At 32.4% G+C, this 21389-nt stretch overlaps 3 protein-coding genes across 3 annotated transcripts; all 3 read left to right on the forward strand.

Annotated features, from left to right (window-relative positions):
• The first annotated feature begins 14321 nt into the window (after positions 1-14321).
• Positions 14322-15528, forward strand: LOC140862089 (uncharacterized). The gene is made up of 2 exons (XM_073265092.1): positions 14322-15183; positions 15269-15528. Exons 1-2 carry the CDS (start codon positions 14322-14324, stop codon positions 15526-15528), a joined length of 1122 nt encoding a protein of 373 aa, XP_073121193.1.
• A 257-nt stretch (positions 15529-15785) lies between these two features.
• On the forward strand, positions 15786-16400 carry LOC140862090 (uncharacterized). Its single transcript, XM_073265093.1, has 2 exons — positions 15786-15802; positions 15890-16400. Exons 1-2 carry the CDS (start codon positions 15786-15788, stop codon positions 16398-16400), a joined length of 528 nt encoding a protein of 175 aa, XP_073121194.1.
• A 704-nt stretch (positions 16401-17104) lies between these two features.
• On the forward strand, positions 17105-18547 carry LOC140862091 (uncharacterized). The gene is made up of 2 exons (XM_073265094.1): positions 17105-17377; positions 17984-18547. Exons 1-2 carry the CDS (start codon positions 17105-17107, stop codon positions 18545-18547), a joined length of 837 nt encoding a protein of 278 aa, XP_073121195.1.
• The last annotated feature ends 2842 nt before the right edge of the window (positions 18548-21389 follow it).

The following is a 21389-nucleotide window of genomic DNA, read 5'->3' on the forward strand; positions in this document are numbered from 1 at the left end:
GGTAAAATCTCTCTCCTTGAATGTTTCTTCCTCCTCCACTATCATGTTTGGCTCATCCTCACAAGAAGATTCCTCAAAAATGATTTCTTCATGCTCTGGCTCAGTTACTTTACTCAATTGGCAGATATCCAAAATTGGTTCTCTAATAAGCGCAATCTGTTCATCCAAAAGACTTATGCGACTTTCTAAAAATTGATTTGTCTCAGTCCGTTGCCGCAAAAAATTCTCCAACTGAGCCACATAATCTTCGGAACGCCCTATACACTCTTCTTGATGCTCTGGTGTTTGGTTCGCAAAATTTTTAGAGTTGAAATCTGGAGGATATTGGTGACTCCAACCCTGCAGTGAAGGATCACAATGCCAATGGTAGTCAAAATCTGCCATATCGTTCAACAAGTGCATCGCACTGTCTTCATCTCTTCTAAACAATTGACTGCCAGTGGCCAGAGCTCCAGAATCTACCCAACTTCTTGTAATCTCATCCAAACCACCATAAAAAATTTTAGTGAGGGTGTAAGTAGAAAACTGATGGCATTGAAATCTGTTCGCCAAATCATTGAATCTCCCCCAAGTAGCATAGAAAGGCTCCAAGTATTGTTGGCCAAATCTTGTGAACACCTGTCGATGGTCCATCTCCAAGTACCTCACAAGCAAAAGAGAATAAAATTAAAATTAAAATAAATAATTAAACAAATGCAAGAAAAAAAAATCTAGTCTCAAGCAAATAATCTATCCTAATATTAACTAAACAGTCCCCGGCAACGACGCCAAAAACTTGACCGGCTAAATTGGTTTGATAAAAATCTACTGGCAAGCGTACCAGGTCAAGTAATAGTAAAGTGGACTGAGAGTCCAAGTATCGATCTCACAGGGACTGTTGTCAATTCTCAAGATTTAATTATTTTACTTAATCTAGACAAAATAATAGAAAATATTTTGAATTAAATAAAATAAGAATATAAAATAAAATCTGCTTAAGAAATACGAATAAAAATAACTAAAGATAAAAATAATTAAAATAAAGACAACCAAGACACACGTAGGTACCGAACAAATCTTGTAACATGTAGTCGATTCAGGACTCAGATTTAATCTTAATTCACGGGAATTCTCCTAATTTGTTCAAATGACTATTTCTAGAACAATCAAACCTATTCAAATATTGATGAACTAATCTTTCGTAATTCTAATCAAATTTGAATGCATTAAATATTTGTGAAAATTCAGTTTACACCCAAACCGCACACTGAAACCGAATTCTATTTCTAGTCGGTTTTACAATATGTTAATTATCAGAGTGATCAAAATCAAAACCTCCTCTGTCGATTTGGAATTGATTAACATGCAAGCAAATAGTTGATCAGACTATTCACAAGACAAATATAAATCTGACAATCAATAAAATAAAATCAACTCTAAAAAATCCCAGACAAACATCCAAGTTTTCTACATAAATTTGTTCGGCCCAATCACGCCGTCTTGGTTGAAAATAAACTACTCAATAATTAAAAATAATAATTCAAAAATAAAAATATGAAGAAGAAAAGAAAAGAAAAGAGAAATTTTCTCTCCCAAGACTTGTAGTCGCCTCCTCTTGCGTTGTCTGCGCTCTGGAGCTTCCGAAACCCTCAAAAATATGTTATATCTTGTATATATATGGTCCGGAATGCCTACCAGTTATTTTCCTTCACAAAATAGGACTTTTTGGAGCACATATGACCCCCGAACACGCGCGCGCGCGGCATAGGCCTCGCACGCGCGCAGCACATAAAAACAGAAGGCTGGACACGAAACTCGCGCGCGCGCAGTACAAAAATTCTGCACCGAGCGACGATTTTCAAAAATTCATATCTTAAGCTCTAGCCGTCGGATTGAGCTGAAATGTGGACAGCAGCTTCCAAACATCCTGAAATATAATCTGAACGGTGGAGATCGGATTTGGAGCTCTCTAAAATTATATTTGATTTTTTGAACAAAGCTGGTCTGGAATTCATTCTTCAAAAATATATTTTCCTACAAAATTAACCCAAGGAGTGAAATACACACACATGCACTAAAACACATAAAAACACATAAAAATAATATGAATGCACACAAAATAGACATAAAAATAACATGAAATAATGCATACAAAATGCACTTATCAGGGGGCCAATTAGGCAAAATCTAGGAGATTAAGTTAGTATGAAGAATGTAATGAAGCACTTTTGAAGTATGCAATGAAATATTATGTTTATCTCCTATGTTTGTGTTTTGTGTGTGCGATTGAAACTTGAAAAGAAACATAATACTTAAGAAATCTTAACCAGTATATAAAAAATTATCCAGATGAAAGTTCAACTAAACGTTTCATCTTTAGTCGGATGAAAGATCCAAAGTCAGATGAAAGATTACCTAAAAAAAATTGAACTAAATAAAAGAGTAGACGAAAAGTAATGATGGTATTTTTAAGGTTACGAAGAAAAATACACAGACGATAAAATAAAATAAATGTGATTGGACAGGCTGTCTGTGAAATAGTTTTGTGACTTATCAACTTTCTGCAATAAAGTCAAAGAGAATTAGAAAGGTTTTGAGAATCTCAAGAAGGATTATCACGATCTAGGCAGATCAAATTGAATTCCCGTAATAAATAAGTAGAAGTTGATTGGACGATTAAGGAGGCTGAAGTGGCTGAAGTCCTTTCATCTATTTATCTGTCCCTATAAGAAGCAAAGTTACAAGGCACTAACAACACAAAATTTAAAACATTAAGAGTAAATGGAAAGTGAGAATAATAGCACCGTTGTTCCATCTGTTGAACAAGAGTATGAAATCCGGAAGGATTTGTACAGAAGGAGGGTGTTCGAGCGAGGAATGAGAATGTGGAATTTCCTTGATTCCCTTCGCTGTCGTCGTCTTCCCAATCCTCCTCCATTGACTCTTGCAATGCGTCGTCGAATTTGTGCTAGGATGCAGTGGTTTAAGTTCATGTTGGGTACTCAAAATACTAGAGATGTCTTGAAGTTCTCTGGAGTTTGGCTTCTCATTCTCCTCACAGAGCGAGATGAAATGCAAAACATTTGCTTTGAGGATGACGTCTGCAATGGTCAAGGCTCTCTAAGTGCTTGGATGATCAACTGGAGCCATGAGATGCGTAGTAGAATAGATCTTTCTCGAGTAGCTTATGAGGCAGATGAGTGAAATGTAATAAGTTTTATATTTTTCATCTGTTAAATGTATTGGAACGAGCAGATATAAAAATTAAGCAGTTATTCCCCCTAAACATGTGCTAAATTTAATCAATATCAATTAAACCAAGAACATTTCGAAAATAAGAAAACTTAGCGTCGGGTAATGGTTTGGTGAAAATATCGGCAACTTGCAAATCGGTTGAAACATGTTCCAGACGAACATCTTTCTTTTGAACATGATCTCGGATGAAATGGTGACGTATATCAATGTGCTTTGTTCTGGAATGTAGAACTAGATTGTAAGTGATAGCTATTGCACTGGTATTATCACAGAAGATTGGTGATTCAGATGAATCAAAACCATAAGCTCTGAGTTGTTGTTGAATCCAGAGTAATTGTGCTCAACAACTTCCAACGGCTAAGTATTCTGATTCTGCTGTAGATGTAGCAATAGATGTTTGTTGTTTACTGAACCAAGAAATAAGCCTGTCACCAAGAAATTGACAAGTCCCACTTGTGCTTTTACAATCAATTCTGCAACCTGCACAATCTGCATCTGAGTAACCAATTAGATTAAAACTAGAATCTTTTGGATACCATAATCCAACATTCTGAGTTCCCTTAAGATATTTTAGGATTCTTTTTGCGGCAATATAGTGAGATTGCTTCGGATCAGATTGAAATCTTGCACACAGACCGACTGAGAACATAATTCAGGTCTGCTTGCTGTCAAATAGAGTAAGGAACCTATAAGTCCCCTGAATAGAGTTTGATCTACTGAGGGTCCAGCTTCATCTTTATCCAATTTGATTGAAGCGCTCATTGGAGTACTAGCAGCAGAGCAATTCTTCATTCTAAACTTCTTTAGAAGTTCTTTTGTGTATTTGACCTGGTTAATGAATATTCCCTTTTCCATCTGTCTGACTTGCAATCCTAGAAAGAATGTTAGTTCTCCCATCATACTCATCTCGAATTTGTCCTGCATCATCTTAGAAAACTTTTTGCATAATTTGGGGTTAGATGACCCAAATATGATATCATCAACATATATTTGTACTAATAACGTGTGTTCGCCTTTGACAAACTTAAAAAGAGTTTTATCTACAGAGCCAATAGTAAAACCATGATCATTAAGAAAAAGTGAGAGAGTATCATACCAAGCTCGTGGAGCTTGTTTTAACCCATAAAGAGCTTTATCCAGTTTGAATACATGATCTGGATAAGTTTGAATTTCGAATCCTGGGGGTTTTTCTACAAACACTTCTTCTTGGAGAAGACCATTGAGAAATGCGCTTTTAACATCCATCTAGAATACCTTAAAATCCTTGAAAGCAGCATAAGCAAGAAATATTCTAATAGCTTCAAGTCTAGCTACAGGAGCAAAGGTTTCATCAAAGTCAATGCCCTCTTCTTGTCTGTAACCCTGTGCTACTAATCGTGCCTTATTTCTTACTACATTACCACTTTCATTGAGTTTATTTTTAAAAACCCATCTAGTCCCTATTATAGATTTATCTGAAGGTCTAGGAACTAAATGCCAGACAGAATTTCTTTCGAATTGATTCAATTCATCTTGCATAGCTTCTATCCAATTACTGTCAAGAAGAGCTTCTTTTACTTTCTTAGGTTCTATATGAGAAATAAAAGCAGCATGTATTAACTCATTAATCATCTGACCTCTGGTTCTCAAAGGTGAAGATGGGTTACCTATTACCAAGTTTGGTGGATGAGTCTTGGACCATCTGTAATTTGGACCAAGTTGATCTGTGTTTCCTTGTTGATCTTGATCATCGTGATGTGCAACATGATCTGTGTTTGTTGCAATCTCATTCTCAACTGGTGGTTCTTCAGGTCTCTGTTCTTGAATTGATCTGGTTCTCATTGAATATTTTGTATGATCTGGATCTCTTCTTCATCATCTGTGACAAGCTTTGAATCTTCTATTCTGTTACTAAGATCATTTAAACTTGAAGATTCATTAGTGACAGATGTCTCATTAAAAACAATGTGAACTGATTCTTCAACTGTTAGAGATTTAGTATTAAATGCTCTATAAGATTTACTAACAGATGAGTAACCAAGAAATAAACCAGCATCTGATCTGACATCAAGTGCAGTCAGATGAGTCTTACCATTGTTGTGAATGAAACATTTGCAACCAAATACCTTGAAGTATGATATCACTGGAACTTTACCATACCAGATCTCATAAGGTGTTTTTCCAACTTTCTTATTAATCATTGATCTGTTCTGAGTATAACAAGCTGTATTTACAGCTTCTGCCCAAAACTTTTGTGAAATACCTGAATCAGCAATCATTGTTCTAGCAGCTTATTTTAGAGTTCTATTTCTCCTTTCTGCAACACCATTTTGTTGTGGCGTTCTAGCTGCCGAATACTCATGCTTGATTCCATTATTTTCAAGATAAGTAGACAGAGTTTGATTTGTAAACTCGGTTCCTCTGTCACTTCTAATTTTATCAATCGATTGAGATTTCTCATTTTGAAGTTTTAGAAGAAGTTTAATCAATTGGGTGGCAGTTTGATCTTTGGATTTTAAAAATATCACCCAAGTGAATCTCGAGAAATCATCAACAATAACCAGGGTGTACTTCATTCCCCCTAAGCTTGTTACTGGTATAGGACCAAAAAGATTCATGTGTAATAGTTCTAAGCTTTTGGAATAAGATTTACATCCTTTGTTTTTAAAAGTTGATCTGATCTGCTTACCTAGTTGGCAGACAGAACAAATTTTATCTTTTGAAAACTCGATTTTAGGCAGACCTGTAACCAATTCATGCTTACTCAGATTGGCTAAAGCTTTGAAGTTCAAGTGATTTAATCTTTTGTGCCATAGTCAATGTTGGTTTATCTTTGATGCTATCAGGCAGACTGAAGTGTTTGGTTGATCCGACCAATTAACTTTATAAGTGTTTCCATTTCTTTCTCCTGTCATAATGGTTAGTCCAGATTGATCTTTTACAGTGCAGGTGTGCTTTTGAAATTTCACACAATAATCATAGTCACACAATTGACTAATACTAATCAGATTATACTTTAAATTCTCCACGAGTAATACATCTTTAATGTGAATATTTTCATGAATAAGCTTACCCTTACCCATGGTTGTACCTTTAGAATTATCTCCGAAGGTAATCTTAGGTCCTGATCCTGGTATATATTCAGATAGCATTCTTTTGTCTCCTGTCATATGCTTTGAGCATCCACTATCCAGGTACCACACTGTTTGTTTGATCAATTCGCCCTTGTTTTCCTAAAAAAATAAAATAAAATAACTTTGGTCCCCATTCCTACTTGGGTCCACGCTGGATTAATCCCTTTGGAATCCATACTTGGATTATCCTTACAGACTTTCCATGATGTTGTCCTTTGGGAATAACATATTTATCTGATGACCTTTGTGCATTGTGCTGTGTGTGCCAAGTGTTGTGATCAGATCGATTATTCCTATTTGACTTCCAATACTTTCTATACGAGCTGTTAGAATGTGGTTTATGTTGAGTTGGTGAAGTTCTTTGTCTTTCAGAACCATTTCTAGACCAATTTGATCTAGGTTTAGTCCATCTTGACTTAGATCTATCTGGCTCAACATATCCCAACCCTCTGTGTAAGAGTTTGCTCTGATGAGGTATTGAATATGTCATAGGAATCTCTGGTTCATATATCGTGCTGGATCTCACAAGCTTCAGATATTTTAAGTTGTTATTTTCCAGACACGATTGAGTGGTTGAAGTAGATGAACTTCCTTTATTTGTGCTGTAGCCTAAGCCAGATTTATCTCCAGCTTGCTTTTGCATTCCGGTAAGTTTATCTAAGGATATCGATGCTTTATTCCAAGATTGTACTAGATCTGTTAATCTCTGATTTTCAGATAAAGTTTCTTGTAGTTTACTTCTCATATCATTGTTCTCAGTCATTAGCAAATTTATCTGAGTTTTAGACTGTCTGATCCAGTGTACTCATCTGAGTTACTTTGATCTGAATTATCTGTTGAGCTCTTTCCATTTGTTTTGACTTCATCAAACTTAAGAGATAGCATGCGATATTCATTAACCATCTCATTTAATGCATTAATAAGATCTTCCTTACTAAATTCATCAGAAGTAAAGTCAAGTACCTCTCCATCGTCTGGAATGTCAGAGTTATTTGCCATAAGGCATTTGGCAGCTTCTTCTTCACTTTCACTTGACGATGTCTCTGAGTCAGATGAGGTGGAGTCTGATTCTGCCCATTTGCTATTGCTTTCATCTGCTAATAGGGTCTTTTGTTCTTTCTTCCTGTTGAATTTCTTCCTTTCTTCTCTTGAATTCTTCTTGTATGATGTTTTTTTCTCATCTTTCTTGGGTTTGGTACAGTCGGCTATGAAGTGTCATTCTTTTCCACAGTTGTAACATGCTCGATTTTCTTCAACTGGTTCTTTTAGTTTGAAGCTTGATCTGTTAGCTCTCTGGAAACTGTTGTGATTCTTCCTCATGAATCTTCCAAACTTCTTTACAAATAGTGACATTGCATCGCTACTGATTTGTTCTGCAGTCTTGGTTACAGGAGTTTCATCTGCTGCAGTGAGAGCTTTGGTAACTTGTGATGTTGATGTGTCTTCCTCAGTTCGAACTCCAGCTCGAATTCATAAGCTTTAAGATCTGCAAATAGATCATGTAGTTCGATCTTATTGAGATCTTTGAATTTTCTCATAGCGACTGTCTTTACATCCCATTCTCGTGGTAGAGCTCTCATGACTTTGAGTGCTACTTCACGATTGTTGTAACTTTTTCCAAGTGCATTTAGCTCGATCATGATACTACTGAATCTTTCATCAAATTCATTCATAGTTTCTCCTGGTTTCATCTTGATATTGTCAAACTTTTGAATGGCCACCATGAGTTTGTTTTCCTTTGTTTGATCATTTCCTTCACATAATTGGGTGAGCTTTTCCCATATTTCTTTGGCAGTGGTGCAGCTTTTGATCTTGCTAAACATGTTTTTGTCCAGAGTTTTGTATAGAATGTCTCTGGAAACATTGTCAAGATTGTCTTTCCTTTTATCTTCAGAAGTCCATTCAGATCGAGGCTTTTCTATCATCTGAGGAGTACCTTCAGTAATAGCAACAACAGTGTTGACTTTCATAATCTTCATTGGTCCATCTATTACAACGAACCACATATCATCATCCAGTGCTGATAGATGTGCCTGCATACGAATTTTCCAATCATCATAATCTTCTTTTGAGAACATAGGGATTTTACTAAACGATGTCATAGCTAAAGATGCCATAGTTTAAGAGACGATTCAGGTGATAAGCAAGAACCGCTCTGATACCACTTGTTAGGATCGAAAATACGTGTGTAGAGGGGGGGGGTGAATACACACTTAAAAATATTGTGGGTACTTCGATCTGATTTGTAAGAATCAGACAGAAGTTTTGTTGCTTAAAACTTTTGATCTGCTTGAAAGATCTGAGCAAGTCAGGCGGAAGTAATCTTCCTCACAGATTGAATGATTAATAATACTAATGCAGATGAAATGAAATAAGTGCAGTAAAGAGATAAGAGTTGTTTTTGGATGTTCGGAGATGAATTCTCCTACGTCACCCCTTCTTATGTTTTCAGAAGGATTCCACTAGAAGACTTTGACTTATACAATTCCTTTGTACAAATCCAATCCAATCAATCCTTTGATAGGAACTCCTAGCAATACTCTAACTCGAATCAGAATAACTTTTCTACTTAGAGTTTACAACGTGAAGCAACAAAGTATGCTTCAGTGGTTTGATCTGGAAAGCTGTAACTTTGATCTGGATCGATTTGATGTGTTTCTTTGAGTTTGATCGATCTGTAGTGTGCTCTAACTCAGAATATCGAGACTTTGCTTTGATGCAATAAGTATCTGAGTTGGTGTATTTGAGTGAAGGCTTTTTCGACTTTGATTTTGATGGCTTTGTAATTTTCACTCTTGGTCACGTATCTTGAATCTTCGAAATGCTTGAGTATTTATAGTCTTCAAAAGTAGTCAGTGAGCCGCCAACAATTTCTGATATTGGGCCGCCAGCATATCTCAATAAATAGCTCACAAATCTTGACTTAAAGCGTAGGTCGATCAACGTTCAAAATCTCATTAAGTGATTTTGTCGTTTTACAGCAACAGTTAGATTCCTGATGAAGCTTCGATCTGCTTGTTGACTATCTGATCTTGTTTCAATCGATCCGGTGTGATAAGATCCGTGGAGCTTGATCTGTGTCTTGATTTTATCACGGTACTTTGATCTGGCAACTTTCGTAGATTGAAATCTTTAACCTTTAATCTTTGACGAGTCCGATTAATTTATTTACTTGGTTTTGTTTTGACTTTGTTATCACCGAAACTCTAGAGTTTGATCTCCAACAAATAATATAGTTAATTTTGATTACCACTAGCATACTCCATCATATTTTACATATATACATAATACATTGTATGAATTTTATCAAGAACTTTTTCTAAATTTTAGTTAATTAGTTTTGATAAAATATTAATCTGACAGTGTCATATTTTATGACATAATATTTTATTTTAGTAATATAAATTAAGTATTTATATATATATAATATACTTTTAAAACCGGCATACATTGTAATTTATTAATTTGCTAGAACTCAAAGGAGGGCCAATTGTCTAAAACTTTAACTTGGTTATTGGAAGTAAATTAAATGCACTACTACATCCACGTATGTATTAAACAAATATATTTTAAACCTTTATTTTGTGAGCAAAGATTCAAATCGCGTGCAGCATGACTAGTCGAGCTCGAGCCGAATTTATGAAAAAAAATATTTAATGATTTTCAATTCTTCAATCAAATACGAGTACCTAGCTTGATGAGGTGTATAACTCAACTATCACAAAAGTCTTATATTTTAGATTCAGAAATTGATTGTAACAACCATCCCCGAGTTAAAAATAAAAAAATAAATCATTTTTGAATATATTAGATATAAACTTTCGTATCATTTTAAATTGAGATTTAATTCCCCTAAAATTAACAAATTTGAGTTTTTTTTTTTTGAAAATGCATTAGTTATCTTACCATTTTACCATATTATAATACAACAACTCTTTAGAAAAACTGTCATAGTAAATTATGTGGTAGACTAAATTATTTTTTTAATAATAAATTGTATGTTATTTCACAAGAAATATTTGAATATAATTTCATAATTTTGAAAATTCACAAACCTAAATCAAATCCTACTAAACCACTTCTTAATCAATAAATCCACGTCCAATTTGCAAACCGCTTTTAATTTTTCAACTTTTTTTCTAACTGTCTTGCATTTTCCATCGTCTTATATAATAAATTTTATTTCTCATTTTTTAATTTATTCTTACCTCACTTTATTCTTAGATAATAACATTCTCTATGTATATTATCAATTCAAAATAACTCATCTAAATTACATTCATTTAAAATTTGATATATATATATATATATATATATATATATATATATATATATATATATATATACTATCTATAAATATGTGAGTTTGATTTGTGAATAGTATAAATTGTTCTTGTTTCAATTATTATTTCATTTGTATGTGAAAAGTCAAGGGGTAGTTTAAGTTATTTTCACAAAATTTAATAAAGTTAATTTAATTCTTCATTGTGGCATTGATTATGGTCTTACTATTAATATTATTACTAAAAATTACACATGTTTAATGTTTAAACCATGTTATCAAATTAGATTGGATTAATAATAACCATTACTATTATTTAAAATATTATTATTGAAATATGTCTAATTATTCTTTTAAAATTTTTTGATATTTATAATTAATTATTATAGGAAGAAAAATGATTTGCATAAATGATTTCGAGAATGAATATGAACTCATCTCAATACTGGATTTATTTTAAATTTAACTCATTTGATAACATGTAAATTTTAACTAAATTAATGTTCATTAACAAATATTAATATAAACTAAAATTTAAAATTTTATTTTATTTTATTTTTTACATTTTATTCAAACCCCTAAATTTATAATATAATTTAGAATGAAATAATTTGGAATGTCTTATCAATTGTCTTTTAAATGCAACAACATTTATTAAAACTTAGTCACATATTATATTTTGTAATATATTTTTTCCTAAAACTTCTTTTGTAAAATTTTAGTATAAATAAGTTATTGAATTATGTTAACATATGCGTATTTATAAATACTAGTAAAAGTGACGTGCGTTGCACGTGGAAATACTTTCTATTATCGATAAACGTTGTTAAATAAATGAGTTGAGATGAGAAAAAATAAATATGCAGTTAGTTAATAATTTTCATGATATTTAGTAAATGTTAAATTCAATGTAATATGATATTTACAACATTTATTATAAAATGAGAGCGAAAAATCTTTGTTTAAAGATTTTATATGTTAAGTCTAATTGAATTTATAGACGTTGTTGCAAATAATAGTTGTAACAAATATTATAATTTTGTATAAATTAGACATTAAGGAAAATATATAATTTTTTTAAAAAAGAGGAAAATATATAATTTGATGTCGTGACATATTTAATAAATAAAATTTAAGAAAAATATATCAAATAATATATAGTTTTGAAAAATTATTTTACAACTACTGGTTTTGAGAAAATAATAATAATACAAATAATGCATTCTAAATTTTAAATTAAATTGCAACGTTTTTTCTTGTTTACATAACAATTTTTTCCTTCTTTCACGATTTTTCGTTTACAGTCCATTTATAAAAAAAAATTAATTTTCTCATCATCTTCGATAATAATTTTTGTGATATTTTTCTCTATCAATTATTTTTATTTTTATATCTTTATTCTTTGATTCTTTTGTTGGATTATGCTGAAAAAATTCTTTGCAAGAGTATAAATAATTTTATTGTTTCCAACCTCTATTCTTGTGTTATTATCTTCTATTACTTGTAAGTCAATATCGTTAATAATCAATGTGTTATTGGGCATTTTTTCTATTGTTAATTTAATGTTAAGTTGTTCGAAATCTACTATTGCAATAATTTTTTTTGCTAAATTTTTACTCGAATTTTGAATGTTTTTGATTAAAAATGTTAACATTTCATCTTGTATTTCAACTGTCTTATCCATTTTGAGAATAAATGTATATATTTTTTAATTTAGTGTCTTTAAAATTTTACATTATTTTGAAGTGATGTCCTATAAATAAAGAAGATTTTATTAATAATTTGTAATAATATAGAGGACCGAGAGTTTGCTGCTTTACCAAAAGTTATAACTGGCGGTAATAATGCAACTCAAATATTTTAAACCGCACAACAATCAAGCGTCATGGTTTGATTGTTTTACACAGCAAGGACAATTATTGCACTCAACAATCTTCATTGCACTTCTTGTAATCAATGAGAATCGAACACATGACCTTATCTTTGATATCAATTGTATGACCGATCGCTTGTCACTTTATATACCAAAAGTTTACAGTTTCAATTTACAATCATCATTATAACAGTTTAAAATAAATTAAATAATACATTATCAATAACTCATGTTAGCCTATAGATATGATGTTTTTTAAATTTTAATATAGTTTTATTTTGGAGCAATATTGATATTGATTCTTATGCAATTATTAACTCGAATTTCAATTATTTGGTTGATTAATATTGAGCAAGTATGACATTTTTGGTACCATGCATTTGTTTTATTTTCTTTCTTATGTATGTTGCTCTGAATCGATATATATGATTTATTATGTATTTGCTAATAAGTGAGATATGTTAATCAAATTAAATAAAATATTCATTTTTTAATGTTCTAATTTATGTGTTAATTACTTGTTTTACAAATATTAATTCATGTAATAAAAATAATAACATATATAATGCATTCTAAATCTTAATTTAAATTATTAATAAATATTTTCCTCTATATAATGAATTTTTATCTATTTCACGATTTTTTTCCATTTATCATGCATTATTTTTTTCTATGAAAAAATCAATATTCTTATAATCTTTATTAACAAAAATTTATATGGTGGGCCTGGAAAAACGCGAAGACCCACTTGGACTTGTTTGTGAACACGTTGGGCGAGTCTAAACTCGTTTTTTTGGGACGGGTTTAATACAAGACTAAGTTTAGACCCGCTCCATTATCATCACTTTATTGAAGTGTTGTCGTTCTGGTAATATATATACTATTTGAAAGAAAAAACTATTACATGTTTAGTTATGGAATCAATATAATCTTTAACATTGCAACTAATAAGTATTTCAAATAGTTAAAAAAATATTTTGGTATTTCATGGAACTTTATAAATAATACTTTATAAAATATTAGACATATGATAGTTTTAATTGCAGGACCATCTCATAATTTTTTTTTAAATGGTTTTAGCATTTATGTGAAGGAAAAATTAGTTAAAATTTTAATTTCAACTTTTATATATGTGATATGTGTGTGTTGATGTATTTTTTATTTATTATTTTATATTAAAACTTGACTATATTTGAATTGATTTATTTCAACATCTGTATATTATTTAATTAACATATATATATATATATATATATTAATAACTTTTCCAAACCTAATATTTGTATACATTTAAATATGAACTCATGATATAATTTTTTTATCTCAATATGTCCTTACACGAATTAAAATATATAAGATTTTTTTAAAAAAAATATGTTTATTCAGTATACAAACAAATACAAATCAAGAATTGGTGTTTCAATATTTTAAGAAACTGAATAGTATTTAATTAAGATTTTGTAAATTTTTTTTAAAAAAATATTTATGGAAAAAATATATTCACTTTATCTACAAGAAAATAAAAAACAAAGTGTTTTGATATTTCAATTTTTTTGAAAATTGAATTTTTATATAATATGCACATACTTTTTCAATTTTGATCTTATCATAATAATGGATTTTACATATAATATAAATATTGATCATTTTATCTACAAAAAAAATAAAAAAAAACAAAGTATTTAAGTATTTTAATCTTTTTAAAAATAATTTGCACACACATTTTCAATTTTGACCTTATCATAATAATCAATATAATCTTTAACATAATTTTGAGGGTCATTTTGTTGTGAATCCGCAAGGTAGGAGTGGGGGGCTCATGTTATTCTGGAAGTCTCAGTTTGATGTGCATATTAAATCCTTTTCTTCTGGCCACATTGATTGTATTGTCTCCCATTCTCAATTTAACTGGCGCTTTACAGGGTTCTATGGACATCCTAATGTTTCTCTCCGTGAGTCTTCATGGGAATTACTAAAGCGTCTTGCATCTTTACAGGAGTTCAGTCACTTTCCGTGGTTGGTAGGGGGTGATTTTAATGAGATATTGTTTGATTATGAAAAATTGGGGGGAAGCAGCAAGACATCTAGTCAAATATGCAGATTCAGAGATACCGTTAATGAGTGCAATCTTTCTGATCTTTTGTGCAAAGGAGACGTTTTTACTTGGTGTAACAGAAGAAGTGGGGATCAAAATGTCTGTGAAAGGTTAGACCGTTTTCTATGCACCAACAGCTGGACTCATCTGTTTCCTTCAGCAGAAGTGGTAAATTTGGAATTCTTTGGGTCTGATCATCGACCAGTCTTCCTAACTCTTTGTACTGATGATGCTCATATTCTACAAAAAAGGTCTAAACGATTCTTTTTTGAACATAAATGGTATTTGGAACAGGACTTCACCCCTTTTCTCAAACAATGTTGGCAAGCATCAAGTCACTTGGGGGATATGCCGACAATTCTGGAGGTGTGTAAAAAAGATTTACAAGTATGGGCTGGTACTCGTTTCAATAACCTGGGAAAGAGGATTTCTAAGTTGAGGAAAACACTTAATCACCTCCAAAAATCTCACGTGTTTGGTTATAATGTTCCAAGAATCTTGGAGCTGGAAAAAGAGATTGAAAAGCTAGCTAATCTTGAGGAGATTCACTGGAAACAAAGAGGACGAGTAAATTGGCTATCCAATGGTGATAAAAATACAAAATTCTTTCACGCTCGTGCCTCTAATAGAAAAAAGATAAACCAGATCACAAAGCTGCAAAAATCACTTAGGTCAGTGGAAATCAGATGAAGATGAAATGTCAGTTATTGTGCTTAACTACTTCCAATCTCTTTTCACTTCCAATCATCCCACTCCGTCTGCTCTGTCTGCAGCGCTGGATTTAATCACGCCCATGGTTTCCTCAGACATGAATGCTTTTTTGTCCTTGCCATTCTCGGCTGAAGAGGTTTACAAAGCTGTTTTCCAGATTCATCCCACAAAAGCACCTGGTCTAGATGGCTTTACGGCTATATTTTTCCAAAAATCTTGAGATTTTATTGGTGAAGATATTACTGCTGCTGTCCTACACATCTTAAATGATAAAGGTGATATCGCTGCGTGATTACACTTATTCCTAAAATGAATGATCCGACTTCTCCCAAGGATTTCAGGCCAATCAGTGGAGGCTAATCACAGATAACATAATTATTGGTTTTGAGTGTATGCACTGGATTCGCAATCATAAAAACCGCAAACACGGGTATGCAGCTCTCAACTCAACATGAGTAAGGCGTATGATCGGGTGGAATGGGGTTTTCTAGAAAGTATTATGATTAAATTGGGTTTTGATACTGGTACTGTTACATACTCATTTCGTATCAACCAATCGATTTATGGTACTTTGAATCCAGGGCGTGGTCTAAGACAAGGTTATTCAAGGGAGTGAAAGTTGCTCGGGGTAGTCCAATGATCTCACACCTCTTCTTTGCCGATGATAGTCTACTATTTTTCAGAGCTACTCTACAAGATAGTCTCCAAGTCAAAAAGTGTATTCAAGCGTATGAAGAGGCTTCAGGACAAGCAGTGAACTTTGAGAAATCAGCTATCACATTCTGCCCAAGTACAGATTCGAGGTATTCTATGCAGATTCAAAGGGTTTTTGGTATTCCAATTGCTCGGGGCCATGAGCTATATTTAGGACTACCAACATTCTCTCTTCGTAGCAAAAGGCTGCAATTTGCTTCACTTAGAGACAGAGTATTCAAGAAAATTAATGGGTGGAATTCTAAGTTATTTTTGGCCGGCGGCAAGGAAATCCTTATAAAGGCCGTACTCCAAGCTATTCCCAATTATGCTATGTCTTGTTTCAAAATCCCGATATCACTTTGCCACGAAATTGAACAATTATGTGCAAAACTCTGATGGAAATCTTCAGGAGAACAAAATGGATTACATTGGGCAGCATGGGATAAACTGTGCAAACCGAAGCAGCTTGGAGGGCTCGGCTTTCGGCGACTGGTGGAATTTAATAAAGCTTTGTTGGCCAAGCAAGTTTGGCGCATTATCCAATTCCCTGACTCCTTGTTGGCTCAAATGCTTAAGTCGAGGTACTTCAAAACCATGGATATAATGGATGCTCCCAAGGGCTACAACCTTTCTTTTATTTGGCAATCATTATTGTGGAGCCGTGATTTAATTGCTAAAGGGACTAGGTGGAGGGTTGGTAATGGTCGAAATATATTAGCATTTAAAGATGCTTGGATTACGGGGTAAATTACATATATCATCCTTGTGAAATTCCGTGTTAGCTAATAACCTTCTGTCAAAAAGTTTTAAGCTAATAATCCCCTGTGATTCTAGATTTGCATACACACCCCTTCTGACTAAAAAAATGACGAAAATGCCCTTGACTTTTATGAACTATTTAATTTATTATTTATTTTATGTAGGGGTATTTTCGCCATTTTTTAGCTGAAAATGGTGTGTATGCTACAAATCTAGAATCACAGGGGGTTATTAACTTAAAAAATTTTCACAAGGGGTTATTAGCTAACACAGGATTTCACAAGGGTGATATAGCTAAGTTCAGCTTGTAGCTCAAACTATTATGCGAAGAGTCAACAAAAATGGCTGACTTTATTCGAGATGATGGCCAGTGGGATATGGAAAAGATTATCTTAGCTTTTCCTAAGTTTGAAGTGGACGAAATCCTTAATATACCTCTCAATCCTAGAGGAGGGCATGATGTACGGTTTTGGAAATGGGATAAGAGAGGAATTTACACAGTGAAGACTGGTTATTTGCTCGAAATGGGACTATTGCAGCCATCCCCTCATCAATCTGAGATATCCATGAGATCCCGGTGGAACAAAATTTGGAACCTCAAAATGCCACCTAAAGTGAAAGTGTTCATTTGGAGAGCAGCCTTTAATTTCATCTCTAGGACACCGTTTGGTTTGATTGATAGGATAAGTAATACATAGATAAATAATATAATGTTAATTAAAAATAAATAAGAAATAATGGTTAATATATTATTTAATTTGATGGATAGATTATAATTATTAGATTTAATTAATGTAAAATTAATAATTAATAGATGGATAAATAATATGACGAAAATAAAGCGAGATTGAATGAGATAAGTTATACATAGATTAATAATACACCAAACCAAACAATGCCGACAAGTTTGAATCTGGTATTGCACCACGTTCCAGTCTCAGGTGCGTGTTTATTTTGTAATTATCATGTGGATTCAACTTGTCATGCTATTTATTTCTGCAAAAATTCTCGGCAAGTTTGGAAGGACAGTGGTTTCTGGAATTTAATTCGAATGCATAATGGAGTGGCTTCCGTGGATTTACTCTTTAATGTATCTCTGTGTTTATCGTTGGATGAATTGGCGTTGTTTTGTGTATTGTCTGGCGGTGTGGAGGGAGATTTGTCGGCGAAAACATGACAAAAATTTGTGGTCTAAGCCTCTTTGTGTCACTTGGGTCCAGCCTCTCATTTCGGAATATATTTTGGCAAACAAAACTCAGCAATCTCTTCCCCTTGGCCAAATATCATCTGCTCGTTGGGTGGCCCCTACCTCCGGGCAATTGAGATTCGATGTGGACGCGAGGTTTGATAACCGTAGGGGCTGTTATTCCATAGGAGCGATTATTAGAGATTGCAAAGGAATGTTACTAGCAGCTTCTTCCTATCGAATTCGAAATCCGGGTTCAGTTTTTGAAGGTGAGCTCTGGGCTATCCGGTGTGGCATGGAACTTGTGTTGCGCTGCTCTCTTAAAAAGATTTGGGTTTTCTCGGACTCTTTGGAGGCAATTACGGCCATTAATTCTGATTCAGAATATTTAAGTCCAGATGGAGTGCTCATCAAGGCCATTAAAGATTTGTTGTCGGAGGACGTTTTCCTGGGGTTCAAACATACGAGCCGGCAATCTAACTCGGCAGCGCATAAGCTAGCCCAATTTGCTTTTTCTAGTCCTAATCCTTGCACTTGGTGCTTTGTTGATTTCTCCTCTTGGTTACAGGACATTGTAACTTTGGATTTAGTTATTTGATGTAGTGTTTCCGTTCAAAAAAAAGTACTTAAAAAATATTTTGTTATTTCACGTGACTTTATAAATAATACTTTATAAAAGATTACAAATATAATATTTTTAATTGCATGGCCATCTCATAATTTTTTTAAATGATTTTAGCTTTTATGTGAAGGAAAATTAATTAAATTTTTAATTTCAACTTTTATATATCTGATATATGTGTGTTGATGTATTTTTATTTATTATTTTATATTAAAACTGGACTATATTTGAATTGATTTATTTCAACATCTGTATATTATTTAATTAACATATATATATATATATATATATATATATATATATATATATATTAATAACTTTTCCAAATCTAATATTTGTATATATTTAAATATGAACTCATAATATAATTCTTTACTTCAATAGGTCCTTACACGAATTAAAATATATAAGAATTTTTTTAAAAAATATGTTTATTCAGTATACAAACAAATAAAAATCAAGAATTTGGTGTTTCAATATTTTAAGAAACTAAATAGTATTTAATTAAGATTTTTGTGAATTTTTTTAAAAAATATTTGTGGAAAAAATATATTAACTTTATCTACAAAAAAATAAAAAATAAAGTCTTTTGATATTTCAATTTTTTTGAAAACTGAATTTTTATATAATACACATATTTTTTCAATTTTGATCTTATCATGATAATCGATTTTACATATAAATATTGATCACTTTATCTACAAAAAAAAAAAAACAAAAAAAAAACAAAGTATTTAAGTATTTCAATCTTTTTGGAAACTGAATCCTTATCTAATTTTCACATACTTTGTCAATTTTGACATTATCATAATAATTTATTTTAAATATAATATAATATTGATTTACGTTTATGTCCTATAACTAAAGTATTGTTTTTACTTTTATAACTCTATATATTTTTATATGATTTTACTTATAGTGTAAATAAAGGACAACGTTGTTATTTCACAATGGTAAAACTTTGAACTTTTATTCACTCTTTTATATAGGTATAGATAGATATAGATATATATATAGATATAGATATCTAAAATGTAGCTTTTTGAAAGAACTTTTGAATCATGAACACATGTATCATAATAAAATATTTTTAAAGAAAAATACAGTTACTTTTTCTCAAATGACGATTGTTTCAAATATATTTTTCTCTCATATAAAAATGTATTCATCCCTAAATATTACAAAGAGTTTGTGTTAATTTAATTCTTCATTGTGACATTGATTATGGTCTTACTATTACTATTATTACTAAAAATTACACATGTTTAAATCATGTTATCAAATTAGATTGAATTAATAATAGCCATTACTATTATTTAAAATATTATTATTCAAATATGTCTAATTATTCTTTTAAAATTATTTAATATTTATAATTAATTATGTAGGAAGAAAAATGATTTGCATAAATAATTTCGAGAATATATGAATATGAAATCATATCAATACTGGATTTATTTTAAAATTTAACTCATTTGATAACATGTAAATTTTAACTTGTGTATTCAATCAAGGAGAAATAATAACTTTTAATGACTTTTGTAGAGTTTAAAAATCTAGATGTATTCAATCTAGACTTTTATATACTCTACAAAAGTTTAAGGGTATTTGATGACGTCGGAATTTTACCTCGGGTTTGGTCTGGTAGAATGGATCCTCCAAATCTTCTATGAAACAGGTCGGGTCGGGTATCAATGAAATCTGCGCAAGCAACAGCTAGGTCAAGGGGCGCCGAAGGTGTTTTCGGCGTGATCCCTCCGATGCCTAAGTCAGTGTCTTGAAGGCAGAGGTTATGATTAATGCGAAAACTGAAAAATATGAGTGTGTGAATGTAAAAGTAAGAGTGAATGTGTGATGAATAATGAGTAGTGAATAATGAATAATGAATAATGAATAATGAATAATGAATAATCACAACCATAACAATACCTGTATTTATAGGGAAAAAATAGTAAGTTACCTAGTCGAATTATAAAATGTCCTGGACTAGGACTCTTCATCCATTGGTCCCTTTGTAAGCTTATCTCTATCTCGTGAATATTTGAAAAGATCCAGGCTTATCTCATATATATCAGAGTCCTACTTGAACTCGAAAAGAATACTTGCGGCCCATTAGAAACAGCACATGTCGGTCCATAATGACCAGCCCTGGTTAAAGTCCAACATAGTCCAAACTGGGTTGGACCTTGACATGTTGGGCCATATCGGGTAGACCAATTATAAACGGGCTCGGGTTGAAATATTTTCTTGGGGTAACAATAGTACCTCCCTAACTAGTCTAAAAGAAGAATGAATTTAGACCAATAATGTAGAACTGACCCCGAACTACATGTGCTTCCTTTGGACGAACGGTCTAGATGAAGGTTTGATTAGAACCGAGCTCGAACAAAGAGCAATAGACGACAATCTGATGAAACTGAGTGCCAGACCTACCTGGGCTTTGAATACCACTGACGTGGGCCACTGAGGTAGACTTTGAGTACCAGACTTGCCTGGGCTTTTGAGTTCCACTTATATGGTCCTTGTCTGCCAGACTTGCTTGGGCTTTTGAGTTCCACTGATGTGGTCCTTGAGTGCCAGACCTGCCTGGGCTTTTGAGTTCCACTGATGTGGGCCACTGAAGTGGGCTTTGAGTGTCCGACCTGCCTGGGCTTTTGAGTTCCACTTATGTGGTCCTTGTCTGCCAGACCTGTCTGGGCTTTTGAGTTCCACTGATGTGGTCCTTGAGTGCCAGACCTGCCTGGGCTTTTGAGTTCCACTGATGTGGTCCTTGAGTGCTAGACCTGCCTGGGCTTTTGAGTTCCACTGATGTGGTCCT

The sequence above is a fragment of the Henckelia pumila genome, chromosome 4, assembly GCF_033568475.1.
Source record: "Henckelia pumila isolate YLH828 chromosome 4, ASM3356847v2, whole genome shotgun sequence".
In the NCBI taxonomy this organism is placed as follows: Eukaryota; Viridiplantae; Streptophyta; class Magnoliopsida; order Lamiales; family Gesneriaceae; genus Henckelia; species Henckelia pumila.